Here is a 15130-nt window from a genome sequence, read left to right as displayed (position 1 = left end):
ATTGAAGATATCAGGTTCTTTGTTGAAGTTTTTTATCAGTTGGATTTAGACAAGGCTTCTCAACCTTGGCACCGTTGACATTTTGGACCAAATCATTCTTTGCTGGGGAGGCAGGGAGGACTGTGCACTGTAGGATGTGCCACAGCATCCCTGGCCTCTACCCACTACATGCCAGTAGCACCTCCACCCCAGTTGTGACCACTAAAAATGTCACAAAACTGTCCCCTGTTGAGAACCACTGGATTAAGAAATTATCATTCTGAAACACTGAAAAAGTGAAGACTCAGCCCCAACATCATAATGCCCTGTGCCATTTTATTTAGAGATCAGTGTGGGTAGAAATAGTACTAGCTAGCTTTGTGCTATTGTGCCAGGCTTGAAGTTCAGTGCAGACCTGTACTCTCTGACACCGTGTATTCTGTGAAAAAATACCTCTCTGTGTGAGCATTGCACCACACCTCACTGGTAGCAGTGAACATCATTTCTCTATCCTCTATGTCATGTCTCTTCACAATAGCAGTGAAAGTGTCCTTTCTGTTGTTGAATGCATTGTTGTAAAGAATCTCCAAATCTATTTTGAAAGGTATATGGAAGGTAAGTATTAGACCACACAAACCTGACCCTGTCCCTTAAAGGGATCTTCTAACCATGCTTTTAGGAGATCTCAGGCTACAGCCCTATATCCACGAGCTAATACTTTCTACCCACCTAGCTCACTTTACAAGAATCACCCCTAAATAATTTCCACTCTTCTCAGTTCTAAGACTCTTTTGACTTAACTTCCTTGTATTCACTCTCCTTTGGCTGGTTTAGCTAACTTTATGATTGACTCTTCATAAAGTTAGTGAGTTCCCTGCTTTTTACTCCTCTCTTTGGCTTCTGCTAAGCTGCCATCTTCCCCTGAAGTCTCCCCCGTTGAAAGTTTGCATTTAATAACGGAAGTTGCCAACATCTCGACCTTCTTTCAGATATGACAATGGATGATGTTCGGGAATACGAGAAAAACATGCACGAACAAACCAACATAAAAGTTTGCAATCAGCATTCCTCCACTGTGGATGACATAGAGAGCCAGGCCCAAACGAGTGTATGTAGAATTTTTAAAACATGTTGCCCACCCTTTACCAAATGTACACATAAACTGATCTTTGAAAAGACTTCAAATGCATCGATTCTCAAACTTCCACAAAAAAGCGTCGTCGCCCAGAGGCTGTTGGTGAAGAACCTGAGCTGGGTCTTAATCGGACAGTGTTACCTCTTGCTTCCAGACATTTCCATTCTTTAAAGCCGCTTGACTCTGGGGTTATTTCGGTCATAAAACCAAGAGCATGTAGAGTGGAAACACTGTGTGGCCTGCACCACAAAAGAGCAGAGCGGGGAAAACGGACGTCATAAGAAAGCTAGACCATCAATGCCAATAACTTTTAAAGACATAGTTAACACTCAGTCCTTCACTTAAGTCATTCATTCTGGCGCATCTAGTGTTTTAGGTTTCTTTACATTTGCTATGAAATGCTTTCTAGGGCTTTTTATGGCTGTCTTACCCAATCACTTCCTTTTTACTTAGGTTCATGTCCAGATGGGGCTGCCGTCTATGCATACATACTGGCTGAGCAGTGAAGGCGTGGTGAGCTAGATCTAGCCCGGGACTTAAGCATCAGAGAACCTGAGGTTATTTAATGGCACATTGGTGATTGAGAGCTGACCGTGCGGTGTATGCCAGCATCTTAAATATAGTTCTATCTCAATCATTCGTGCTAATGAAGAGAAGTGACAGATAACAAAGAAAAATGTAATCGCCAAATCATTTAAATGTATCTTTGGCCAGAGCTGTGATTTCTTTGGGTGCCAGCTTGAGCCCACATGTCGGTTAGCCCCAGAATAATACACGTTAGATATTTAAGAAATTGACAGCATACTTATAGAAAATTGACAGATGGCTATTGTTGTAAATGCTTTAGAAGTGCAAAGACCTTTGGTTACACTTTGGAAATTTCTAGTGAACTTTTGAGAGCATGTCTTTGGAATGTGCCCCGTAAGACCTTATGCGCTGCTATTGGATGCATGTGACTGCCCTTGAGGTTGAAGTGGCCCTAACTCTTCCTCCGCATTTTGGATTCAGTGACTGGATTTGCAAAAAGCTGTTTGGATCAGGAGGTGTTCCTCTGTAGGCACCGACCAGTTCCCCTAGGACTTCCCCCTTCCTCTCTCCCTGTTCTAAAGTTAGAAGTGCTCATCGAGGAAACCGGCCTTGAATTTCTATCACTTTCAATTACCTTTTCCTTAGGAATGTTAGACACCTGTTTCCTCTCGGCTGCTCTCTGAAAGCCACTCACTATATATAAGCACCACAAGACAGGAAGCCAGAGGAAAGGGGAAGATGCCAGGCAGCCGAAGGATACTAAAAAGTGCTTTCCTCATTCTAAGTTCTTAACAAACCTTATTGAATTTGTTACAATATTGCTTCTGTTTTATGTTTTGGTTGTTTGGCCCGGAGGCATGTGGGATCTTAGTTCCCCCGGCCAGGGGTGGAACCCTCACCCCCTGCATTGGAAGGTGAAGTCTTAACCACTGGACCGCCAGGGAAGTCCCAACGTGGTTCTCTTTAAATGCTTACCACCATTTCCCTTATTCTTTGAATTCCATCAAATTGGGGGTCATTTATTTTTCTATACTTTTCTTCTCTAGCATAATGAAAAAGTTGAAATCAAGGGGCTGCTGTCCACCACGAGAGAGAACTGCATGGGTACTCAGTAAATTTAAATCGTTGACCTGAGGAGAGACAAACTAGATTGAAATTAGGCAAAATGAACATCCATGGCCACAGGCAATCAGGAAATCACAGTCTCCTGTTCAATTGAGTAGGTTCAATACTTTCAAGGAGGAGAACTTCTAAGAGACTCTGAACCGGAGTGTAAAATCAAAATTCTGTACTTTGGATGATTTCTGCCCCCTGCTGGATGTGTGGAGTAGAGCGCTATATTCAGCCACTTGTATAGAAAACCTGATTTTTCAAAGATAATATCATTTGTTATAGCAGAAACATACTGCTGAGATTTTGCTGAAACTCACTGAAATTTTTCTGAGTCTCAATATGTTTTTATTTTTCCTATACTTTTTTAAAGTATAGGTAAAGTATTTAAAATATTTATTGGAGTATAATTGCTCTACAATGGTGTGTTAGTTTCTGCTTTATAACAAAGTGAATCAGCTATACATATACAGATATCCCCATATCTCTTCTTTCTTGCATCTCCCTCCCTCCCACCCTCCCTATCCCACCCCTCTAGGTGGTCACAAAGCACCGAGCTGATCTCCCTGTGCTGTGCGGCTGCTTCTCAATTTTGTTTTGAAATACCTCCTTTTAAAGAACTTAATCTTATTTCTGAGCTTGTTTAATAGTCTTAGAATTTTTTTATAAAGTGGTAAGTTTACAGGTACAGTTCTTGCTATATTCTGAATTTCATATTCTGTCAACACAGGCATAATTTTTTATTTCCTTTGTAAGAACTTTTTCCTTTCAGAAAATTTTAATAATTGTTCCCAGGAAATCCTCTTAAGGATTTTGTTTTTCGCCCAATATTCCTTGTTTGCTTATATGTTATGATATGACTCTCTGTCTCTCTATCTCTCTCTCTCTCTCTCTCTCTCTCTCTCTCTCTCTATATATATATATATATATATATATATATATATATCCTAATGATTAATACTATATTAACTCCATAGTTAGTATTTCCAGAGGGGCTCTATGTTTTATACTAGTTTATGTGGTATCATCTAATGAGGTATCACCTCCTAAGTTCATGGGAGAGGCCACAAATGAAAAATGGGTCTCTGGAAGCTAAAACAGATGTAGAAATCCATGGGCAGCAGATTTCACATTTTACAAGCTTTTAGACCTTCACTGAGCTTTTTCTAATATGCCCAGTTACCTGTTTTCCCTGTTACCAGTAGTAAAATTGGCAAAGGATACCAGGGATAGCCAGAGTGAGAGTAATTAATAATAACCATAATAGTAGTAGTAATAATAATAGAGTTTCTGAGAATGAGAGAAGAGATACTAAACTATATAAAGCAAACCGGCCCTAAGAAAGAAGGCATCACTGTATTGTAACACAGTGATATTCTTTCAGTGTGTTATGTCTAAAACGTAGTAAGTGTATATAATACATTATTCACTGTAATTACATTAGGGAAGGATTTACATTTAAAGGAATTTTTTTTTTTTTACTTTCTCATGTAATAACATGTCAGGTATTTGGAAAGTCTACACCATCTGACAATGCCTGTTAAATGAGGCATCACTGAAGTTATGTCTTGAATGCCAAATAATGCTCTTTTTTCTTTTAAATAAAATTCTCACCTCTTATGTGATACTGTCCTTTTGTTCTCTGCTCTTTTTCTTTTTATGTTTCCTTGAGAAATGGTTTTGTTTGTTTGTTTGTTTGGGGATAGTTAGCAGAGTTTGTTGTTGTTGTTGTCATATCTTACTTGTTTTTTAAGAAGAAATAATTAAAACACAGCGTCTGAAAAATCTCAGGGTGGATACACAGTCAGGAAACAAGTAACCCCTAGAATGCAAAAAGTATATTCATTGAATAAGAGGATAGCATGTTGAAAAATTCTGATGATCTGCCTGTTTACCCTATAAAGGTGAACTTATATTTTCACGATCTAAAGTGGATAACAGTATGTATCATTTGGGGGCCATTGATTGCTTTAATAATCTTCCCTTTATAGAAAAGATGGCCAGGTCTGATAATAGCTCTGCATACTATACCATACGCACAACACACAGACACGCACAGCTCCGGTGTGCTTCTGTGCTCTCCTGATACGTTCTTTTCTCAGAATACTTAAACTACTCACTGAAAAGTGCTTTGGAAAATCTTGGATGGTTACTCATAAAGGAATTTTTTTTTCAGAGGTCTGCCTCAGTAAAAAGAAAAAAATTCAGGGCTTAGCATTTCAATGATAATTCGGGTTTATAATCTGGAGAGATCCCCTTATCATAGAGTTCTGATGGGTCCTTTAAAAACAGGCAGAGAGATGAATCCATTTGCATCTCTTCTAAATACCTGCTCATTTTTTTTCTTCTTTCTGTTTTTTTCCTTTAAGACATGACAATGGATGAAGTCCGAGAATTTGAACGAGCCACTCAGGAAGCCACCAACAAGAAAATTGGCGTTTTCCCACCTGCCATTTCTATCTCCAGCATCCCCCTGCTGCCTTCCTCAGTCCGCAGTGCCCCCTCCAGCGCTCCGTCCACTCCTCTCTCCACAGATGCACCAGAATTTCTGTCAGTCCCCAAAGATCGGCCCCGGAAAAAGTCCGCCCCAGAAACTCTCACGCTTCCAGACCCTGAGAAAAAAGCCACCCTGAATTTACCTGGCGTACATTCTTCAGATAAGCCATGTCGGCCCAAATCAGAGTAACTTCATAATATTTCATGGGGTTTTATATTTTCAGTTTGGGTCTTGTTTTTTTTTTTTTTTTTTTTTTTAATAATCTGATATAGAAAAAGACTGCTTTGTCACTCAAACATGTCCCTTTGATCTCTTGAGTGTGCATGTAATTAAGTAATTTCACATATGATTCCTTAAGTATGCCACACGGCGTCATATTAAATGTAAAATGTAAGACTTGCAAAGGACAGAAGGGATCTTCTGTAGCCACAGCTGGATGCCAGGGAGGAAGCCCTGTATATTGGGCATTTGATGAGGTTGGCATGGACTTCAAGGGTAAATGAATGAAAACTTTGCCCCACTGTGTTACGAGGTGTAGTGAAACAGTGAAGTCAGTCTCCTCCCATCAAACCTGAAATTCTCAAACATATTCTCAGGAGTAAAATACCTAATTGTTAAATTTTGAACTGCTCCTTGCCAATACTTGAATACCAGTAGTTAACTGAGATTCCTATTTGGGTTAGTCTAACTCAGGATTTGGGGCCTAATTAACTCCTTAAAATTTTTGGAAATTTTAATTATCAACGTGTAGAGGCTCCAAGTGCAATTAACAATAACTTATTTATACCTTTCACAGAATTGAATAAAGATTCCACTTGTTTCTGTCTTTTAATAACTTTCCCCTTCCTGCCCTTGTGGCCTCAGAAATCTTTAAGAATTACATGGATGAATGTGACCATAACTGTCTGATTTGGGGACGGTTTGGTTTAGGAACCAAGAGGCCCAGGTGAGGCAAACGTCTTTTTTTTTCTACAGGTACCAACGAACCTTGACCTATCACCTTCCATCATCCTTTAAGATTCTCAGAAGTTGCAATGAATTGAGTAGAATTCATTGACTCTTTGCCCATTCAAAGAAGTTCAAGGCTAGAGTAAGCTACCTGGACTTCAGCACTGTCAGAGTTGTCTCCCATCCCCTTCCTCGTTTTCCTCTTAATAACACCCAGGCCTCCCTGGAGCAGATTGCCTGTCACTAGACCTCAGAAAACATTGTCATCCTCTTGCTCCTTACCTGAAATCCAAATAGTGGGAATGTCACAAAAGTCGAGTGAGTACAGTCAAGTGGGAGGAGAAAATGAGCAGAATGGTTGACTCCTATCTGTAGAGTAAAAAGGAAAAGCGATCAAAGATGCCCCTCTGTCTAGCTTTCTCTTCTGAGAGTATTGGTAATGCAAGATTAGACTCGAGGTTGACGGGAGACAAGATCACTCACCAAAGTGGCAGAAAGAGAACTCTCCTTTGACCTAAAGAGAAGACTCTGCCACCTTCGCACCTCACTGCCTTTAAACACAGGAGGAAGAGCGCACAGAATCTAGCATTTCCTTTTGTCCTCCAAGAGAGGAAGAGAACAAGGTAATTGGGCAGCTCCAAGGCCCCAGCTGGCCTTCCTGACCGTAACCTCCGACCTCAGGAAAGGGACCTTCCCCAAACACAGATTCCAAAGGACACAACATAGACCAAGGAGGGTATCCTCCTCCTTTTACCCAGCCTCTCAGCCAGTGGACCCTGCCTGCTTCTCTCTCTCTCGGAGCCCAGCACTCTGCTAGGGTCCTTGCAGGTGACAAACTCTCCCAAGGTGCAGGTGCCGGCCCCACGAGCCCAGCACCACGTGTTCTAAGTCATATATGTCAGATTGTCAAGATCATTTCTTTATCTATAGGTTGACATTTAGCTTAATAAATAAATAAATAAACCCAGAACTCAAAGGGAACCCGTTGCAAGTAGCTTAGATCAACAGTGCATCTCTTCCCTAAGAATGATAGCACCATAGTAAGACACCGCCTTTGCATGGTATGGTAGCATGATTTTTGCTTGTGGGAAAACTCAGTCTTTTATCAAGACCTCTTGGGCTTCTCAGTGGCTCCCTTTCGACACTGTAGCACTTAACAAGAATGTTTCCCTCTGGAAGTAAAATTCTCCTTTCAGAAGACAGTGACAATAGCGTGTATATTTGCTTACCATTTGCAAGCTGAAATCAGGATGGGGTGGGATCGTGATTTTTGCATGGAATGAATTTATTTTGTGCGTGTTTGTTCACACATCTGGACCTAGTTTTTCTGTTGATGCCATTGCTAATTTTCCATTTTTGTAAAGTAGCTTCTGCTGTCAAGGTCAGCAATGCTATATGCTTTAGAAAGCTAATTTCTGGTTTCCTACTGTGAGTTTTCTTTCCCTTACAGCCAGTACAATACCACAGACATTACTGGCAAAACTACCACTGATAGTGTGATTCTTAGCCAACAAATATGTGTGCTCTTAAAGTATGTTCAGTTTTTCTGTCTACATGTGGTTTGTGTGCATTTTAGCCGGGGGGGGAGGGGTGCAGGTATTCCTTTAGCTGCTTTGAATATTTAATCCAGTCATCACAAGGCATAAATGACTTCAGTATTTTATTTGTCTTGATTTTCAAGTGTCATTTCACAGTCTCCATACATGAATTTGTTTATTGTGGGGTACAAGCCTGCGATGAATGTGTATATAGAACATTATTAATTCCTATAAGGCTGGAAATTAAATGGCTGCATGATGGAAATTTAGAAGAAAAAAAAGCAGAAACTTGAATTCATTAAGCATGTTTGGGGGAAGAATAGAATCTTAACTCAGTGCCTCTGTCTGCAATGTGGAAACCTTCAACCTTGTTTACCAAAATTGTATTATACTTATTTATATATACATATATATATATATATATATATATATATATATATAAATATAGTGAATCTGACACCACCAGTTTTAAGTCTCTGGTAGCCAAATTAAAATAAATAATCCACAGAATAACACGTACGTTCACCCGATCTTTGTCTCTCATGTTAGTGGAGACCATCAAGATGGCCATAAATTTCATTACTTTGGATGGACTTCAAATTACAAAATGCCCTTGTGCTTTTCATTGGCTATAGTACAGCACTGTTGCTTTAGCTGTGCTTTCCCAGGATAAGAAGGCCTTGGTGTTTTTACTGCATAAAGTTTGTCAGAAGTCAGCTCTGAAGACCATTTCATTTTCCTACTTTTGGGCTGGAATAAGACAAAGCAAAGAAGAAGCATAACAACAAAGGAGTCCGTGACATTTTTGTTACTACACGGTAACCAAAACAGTATGAGTTCACTGGAGAACGAATTTATAAACCCTTCTGTTTTGGTCTTGCATTTGTGGGAGGGAAAATGGCTTTAATTTATTTGGAGGTATTTATTAGCCATGTTTTTGGTTGTGAAAATAAATCTCTAAATAGCACAATTGTGTGTGTCTAATGTAGACACTTAAAAAACAAAAAGACCCCCAAAAGTTATTATGTGGTTTTCTTCCAAGACACGGTAATAAACAGTGACCTAAGAGAATAAATTCTGACACTTCTCAAGAAATCATTTTTCCATGAAAATTTCAAGGCTAATGGATTTATGCGTATTTTAAAATTCTACTCGCCTTAGCATCTTTTCAGTGGCTCAGAGACGATACGTACCTGGCTGGCATAGGTTAACAACAATTTTACTTTTCGGAAGGGCCAGAGAATGATTTACTCCACGTGTAATACGTACTCAGATAATCCAATAGGGAGATTGTTTAAATAGTTTTAGTCCCTTTCTGATCATCTGATTCAGTAGGCTGGGTGACGATATGCCATCTAAGCCATGATTCTTGAAATTAAAGGAAAAAAAAAAAACAGTGACTGCGCTTGATCATAAATCATTTAAAACTATTCTTTCCTGCTGAAACCGAGTGTTACACAAGAGCACGGCAATGGCATACAGAGGCAACACATACCAGATTCTTCTGTGTTCTACCTTCAAAACAATCTGTTTCATTTGAAATGTAAGTGTTTAAGCTTTTTAGGAGTTAGTGCAATAAGAGAATGTGAATATGTTGAGACCTCTCCAGATGCTGTTATTGTTATTTTGTCGTTAAGTTAACAAATGCTTTAGGATAAGCCTCACAATGTTTTTGCTTAAAATCGAAAGCGTGTCTGTTGAATTGCAAGCCTCCCTTCAGTTTCTGTGTGTCGTCACCAAGGAGAGGTTCTTTGAGTTGATGTTATACCTGTGCCACTTGTATGTAGCTTCAAGTGTAATTTTTAGTGTTTACATTTCAAGCTGAGATCTTGATTAAATGAGTCAATATACCACTGCCACAGCTGAGGGACCAAGTTTTGAGATGCACAGTGTTACAGACAGCAAGCAAAGCAAACAAAATTGATCCTCACACACGCTATCCTCCTGTGTCCTTTTATGGCTGTTTTGTGTTTTTTTTTCCCAGTTATTTATTATTGAAAATAACTCACTTTTTCTTACATTCTGTTGTAAATAAAGTACAAAGCAATCTTCTTTCCAAGTGTAGCTTCCTCTCTCTTTCTCAGATCTTCCCAAGGGAATGTTAACTATTGGGAACTTGGGGGTTGCCGTGAAAGAAGCTATCAAGGGAGAAAGAACAAGCCAAAGGCCGGTACTTAGACCCAGTTCTAGGGGACTTGTGTGCAAAGAAGCCCGTCCTGCTAATAGACGTATGGTGTCTTCAGGGCTGGGCCCTTGGTAAGAAATGCCTGGGTGCCAGCTCTAACTATCCAGCCAAAAAATACCCAAGGTGAATATAACCCAGTGGGATACACATGCAGACTCATCCATCCACCTATCAGGTGCTTGGTTACCCGTCATCAAATGTGAGGCACGAGTCTTGAGTGGTGACCAAGATAAAGCATCCCCCAGGGAATCTGAAGGAACACCACCTTAGGGGGACACCAGATTCTCTCCACAGCAGGGCAAGCTGGTTAAGCTGAGCTGAAATGACTCTGATCTGATGGTGGTTTCTCCATCTCAGGTAGCTCCTGTTGTTCACAAAAGGGTCCTCTGGGGATGGGAGGAGGAGCACAGAAATGCTTTAGCACCCATTATTCAATAGTCTCCTTGGAGCTTAAGCAGAGACACACCTCTACCTCCTATTCAATCCTGTAACGCATGTCAATATCCATATTATTTTTTTTATTGAAGTACAGTTGATTTACAAGGTTGTGTTACTTTCTGCTGTACAGTAAAGTGATTCAGTTATACATATATATACATATTCTTTTTCATATTCTTTTCCCTTATGGTTTATCACAGGATATTGAATGTAGTTCCCTGTGCTATGCAATAGGACCTTGTTTGTCCATTCTATATATAATAGTTTGCATCTGCTGACCCCCAACTCCCAACCCTCTCTCCCCCACCCCCCATCCCCCTTGGCAACCACAAGTCTATTCTCTATGTCTGTGAGTCTGTTTCTGATTTGTAGATATGTTCATTTGTATTATGTTTTTAGATTCCACATATAAGTGATATCATATGGTATTTGTCTTTCTCTGTCTGACTTACTTCACTTAGTATGATCAACTCTAGGCCCATCCGTGTTGCTGCAAATGGCATTATTTCATTCTTTTTGATGGCCGAGTAATATTCTGTTGTATATAGGTACCACATCTTCTTTGTCCATTCCTCTGTCGATGGACATTTAGGTTGCTTCCACATCTTGGCTATTGTGAATAGTGCTGCTATGAACATAGGGGTGCTTGTATCTTTTCGAATTAGAGTTTTGTCCGGGTATATGCCAAGGAGCATCTACATTGTGTGCCTTAATCTCTGTGCCAGGCCACAGCTTCCTCTAACAGTGCACCATAACTACACTGAAGATTCTTGCCAGATTATGTACACTAATTCAGTTAATTAAAACATGCTTGAGTTTTGAGCTGCAAATTCACCATTACCACTCCTGCCCTGCCATTTTTTTAAAAAATAGATTGATTTATTTATTTATTTTTGGCTGCATTGGGTCTTCGTTGCTGCGGCGCAGGCTTCAGCAGTTGTGGCACGTGCTGCCCTGCCTTTTCATTTGTTCTTCAAAACACATGAACTTCCCACACATAGTTGCTGGCTGAAAGTGAACTCGGTACAGCCAGGCTGGCTGTTTCTTCCTGGGACCAAACTATATAGGTTGCCTGATGTTAAATGTATAGATATTTACCACATCACCAGTTTCCCTGTACAGCTTTTAATCATGATGTTATCTCATTTGAGTGTACTCTTAGATTTCTGCACACCCACATTCTTTTCTAAAACTTCCTGTTTCCTTCACTATATTCACTTGGGATTTTTTGCCTCCAACTTCCAACTGTACCTTAGCCTCTCAGGTTTAAGATCAATCAGGTATCGTTTCTCCTAGCCCTGATCTGAAATATCCCTAAATGAAAATGTTAGTCTCAAGCCTGAAGCTTTGATGGCTTTGGAACAACAATCAACCTATGTGTACGTGTACATTCGTGTGTGTGTGTGTGTGCGTGTGTGTGTGTGTGAGCCTGTAACTTGTGTGGCTGATCCAGACAAGCCCTGTTTACAAGTTTATTATGTTGACTTTCTCTGCTGAATTTTTAGCCCTCTAGTATTCCACACCTCCATAAATTCTCCCTTTTCTACAGCAGCTAACCTAGTAGGATATCTCATTCAAGTCCAAACATTTAACTACTTCTCCTGCACTTGGGAAAATTGGAAACGGCCTGGAACTAACTTTGCCTTAATGTTCTTGCCCGGTCCCAGCATGGAAGACTTGAGCTAATAAGTAGCCAAAGAAACTGGACATGGCCTCAGGTCCTTCTGAATCCAACCATTCTGTACAGCAACATTAAACAGCTAAATTAAACACCTGGAATTTAGGGGATAATTATGTTTAAGTAGAAGTACCAGCTGTCTTCACTAAAGGCAGACACTAAGGACCAGGAATCATCATTTCCCCCTCTTTTAACTTATAGAAAGGAGATTTGGCCATCTGTTACTCAAGGGTGTTTGAGGGCAGACAAACTGGATCTTTGTGATTTTTTTAAAAAAATCGTATTCCAAAATGATTTTCCTGCTCCCAAGGGATTCTGCATGCAAGATGCTGACAGTTTACTGCTCTTTAGCAACCCTTGGGACTCACTCTGTGATCTTCAGCACACAAGTGGTTCTATTCAGAGCAGTCCAAAGACAGCTTGCTGCTCTCCGTGTGCAGTCTGCTGTTAAAGCCAGTCATTAGTATTGGTATTAACGTGTGCTGTACCTCTTCCCAGAACACAAGTTGGAAATTTAGAAACATGTCTACGAGTTTGAATTTTCCCACTCTTATCTTAGGGTTATTCCATTTCTTTGCATCTTGTTAAAATCTATTATACAGACCCAGGATCGTGAATTTTCTCTTCACCTTCATTAAGTACTTTGGAATTTGCTCTTTCTTCTGTGGAAGGTAACTCATAGGTGCATACCTTTCTACAAAACACTTCAAGGATTTTGAATGATTTTATAAACACCTTCACAGTTGGTACATAGCATGGCTGTCATTTTCATAGCTGTGTAATATTCCATTGGGTTGGAAATCTATCATTTACTTAAACATTCCTTTAGTATTTGGCATATAGGTTATTTTCTGGATTTTGTTATCATATATAGGGTTGTTAGGAACATCTTTGTAATATAGTTTGTCTTTTTTTAAAAGATTTTTTGAAGTGGACCATTTTAAAGTCTTTATTGAATTTGTTACAATGTTGCTTCTGTGTTATGTTTTCATTTTCTGGCCACATGGCATGTGGGATCTTAGCTCCCCGACCAGGGATCGAACTCGCACCCTCCGCATTGGAAGGCGATGTCTTAACCACTGGACCACCAGGGAAGTCCCTATGCCTTCTTTCTAATTATTTGTTTTGGATAAATTCCCAGAAATTGAATTAATAGGTCAAAGGATATAAATATTTTTATGACTTTGAGTGTTTACTGACAATCTCTTCTGTAGAAAATTGTACCAATTTACAATTCCACTGACAGCGTATGAATAAGATCATTTGTCTTTTTAAACAAGTATTTACAGTTTTAAAAATTCACTTTTCTCAAGTTATTAAGCAATGGCTAGCATCCACTTCCCACATAAGTCCTTTGTTTGTTTAATGTCTTAATACTGTCTTTGGGGGTATTCATATGATGAAGGGAAAGTCTAGACAAAGAAGTTCTCTGATTTATTTAAATGTTCAGTGCCTTCCCTAGCTTAGAAATGTTGACTGGCTACTACAGAAAGAAAAGCATAAGGAATTGCATTTAATTGAATAAACAAACATCAATTATTTTAAATTAATTTTTATCTTATGTAGGGGTGCAGTTGATTTACAATGTTGTGTTAGTTTCAGGTGTACAGCAAAGTGGTATTTGAGTGAGTCTCTTCCTTTCAACCACACGAGGTAGCTAAAAGCAGTTGGGAAGTAGGTTGAAATGTCATTTCTAGAAACAAGTTTTCCAAAGGAAACAAATGTAAGAAATGCAAATTTGTATTCCTTTTCTAGGACTTAAACAAACATTAACAACACCTCAAGTAAAAAGAATGATGTTTCAAGAATAAGGTGAAAGACGTTTCTGCTCGAAAAGAATGGTACAGATGAATCCGTCTAGACATGCAAAACCTGCTTTGTTTCCATGCATGCAAGTTGTAAAATAATTATGTTTTACTCCAGTAAAGAGAATTAAGTGAGGGTGCTTCGATTTTAAAACAACAAACTGACTAATTCAGATTATCTGGTGGGTCAATAGTGTGTTATATTCAGATTCTTTTGAGCAATATCATGTTATTGTCAGAATATAAAAATGTCAAAAAGTTCCCTTTTTTCTGATATGCTAGGTCTAATTTACATCTAGATGAAAAATCTTCTTAGCATAATAAGATACCCTCCCCAACCTGATGAATAGCTTTTGAGTCAGATCTGATTAATACACAGAAAAGTTTAAGAGAAAGGCAAAAACTTTGTTAATTTCTTTTGCTAAGTACTACCAGCACCGCAGCTGAAACTCTTCATTGATTCGTTTTAAATAAAATTAAACCAAATGTACCCAAAGAAGCATCCATAGCTTAAACATTAGCCTCTTCAAATCTGGATCCAAATATGAATCAATTATTTTCATTGTTTTGGGTGAGTTCTCTTCCTTCCCCTCTTCACTGCACCTTCCTTGATTCTTCAAGTGAAAACCAAGGAAAGGTGGATTAAAAAGTAGAATACCTCAAAATCTTCTGAGGGGACAATCTAAGAGTCTATCTTCCCAGAGGGAGCATTGGAACCTATAAAGGGGACCCCTAAGATGTCATGTGGTATTCTCTTCTCTCCTGTTTGGAGGCATTTGCTATTTTACTTTCCTCTAAAAGGTGGTCTCCAGCTCAAACATCTGGGTTATTCATAATGGCTGTACACCTAATGGCTCTCTAACCCTAGTCCCAGCCTCCATAATGCCTGCCACTGGGTCTCCAAGACCTTCCCTCAAATCCACCTCCTCATCGCATACCCCCACTAAGACAATGGAAGCCACCACCCTTGTCTAGATCCTAGCAGATAAAGATGTCTTTCTGGGACTTCCCTGGTGGCCCAGTGGTTGGGAGTCCGCCTGCCGATGCAGGGGACATGGGTTCGAGCCCTGGTCCGGGAGGATTCCACATGCTGCGGAGCTACTAAGCCCGTGCGCCACAACTACTGAACCTGCGCTCTAGAGCCTGCGAGTCACAACTACTGAGCCCACGTGCAAAAAAAAAAGATGTCTTTCTGACATCCCAAACTCTAGAAAACATTTTTCTATGGAACCAGGTTCTCTGGGGTTTTGAACGCTAACATAAAGGTGATACTCATGGTCCTTCAGCTG

At 39.7% G+C, this 15130-nt stretch overlaps 1 protein-coding gene across 2 annotated transcripts in view; it reads left to right on the top strand.

Annotated features, from left to right (window-relative positions):
- PITPNC1 (phosphatidylinositol transfer protein cytoplasmic 1) overlaps positions 1-9787 on the top strand; it is a 259452-nt gene extending 249665 nt beyond the window's left edge. The window contains exons 9-10 of one of the 2 annotated variants that reach the window (XM_059047030.2): positions 969-1087; positions 5122-5209. In XM_059047030.2, coding sequence (XP_058903013.1) covers positions 969-1087; positions 5122-5127 — 125 coding nt within the window. In that variant the 3' untranslated portion in view covers positions 5128-5209. Of the gene's footprint in view, positions 1-968; positions 1088-5121 lie in introns of both variants that reach the window. The other variant, XM_067022241.1, reaches the window with a different exon arrangement.
- The last annotated feature ends 5343 nt before the right edge of the window (positions 9788-15130 follow it).

The sequence above is a fragment of the Kogia breviceps genome, chromosome 19, assembly GCF_026419965.1.
Source record: "Kogia breviceps isolate mKogBre1 chromosome 19, mKogBre1 haplotype 1, whole genome shotgun sequence".
Taxonomy (NCBI): domain Eukaryota; kingdom Metazoa; phylum Chordata; class Mammalia; order Artiodactyla; family Physeteridae; genus Kogia; species Kogia breviceps.
The sequence above is the reverse complement of the archived record's forward strand: the minus strand, read 5'-3'. Positions and strand labels throughout refer to the sequence as shown.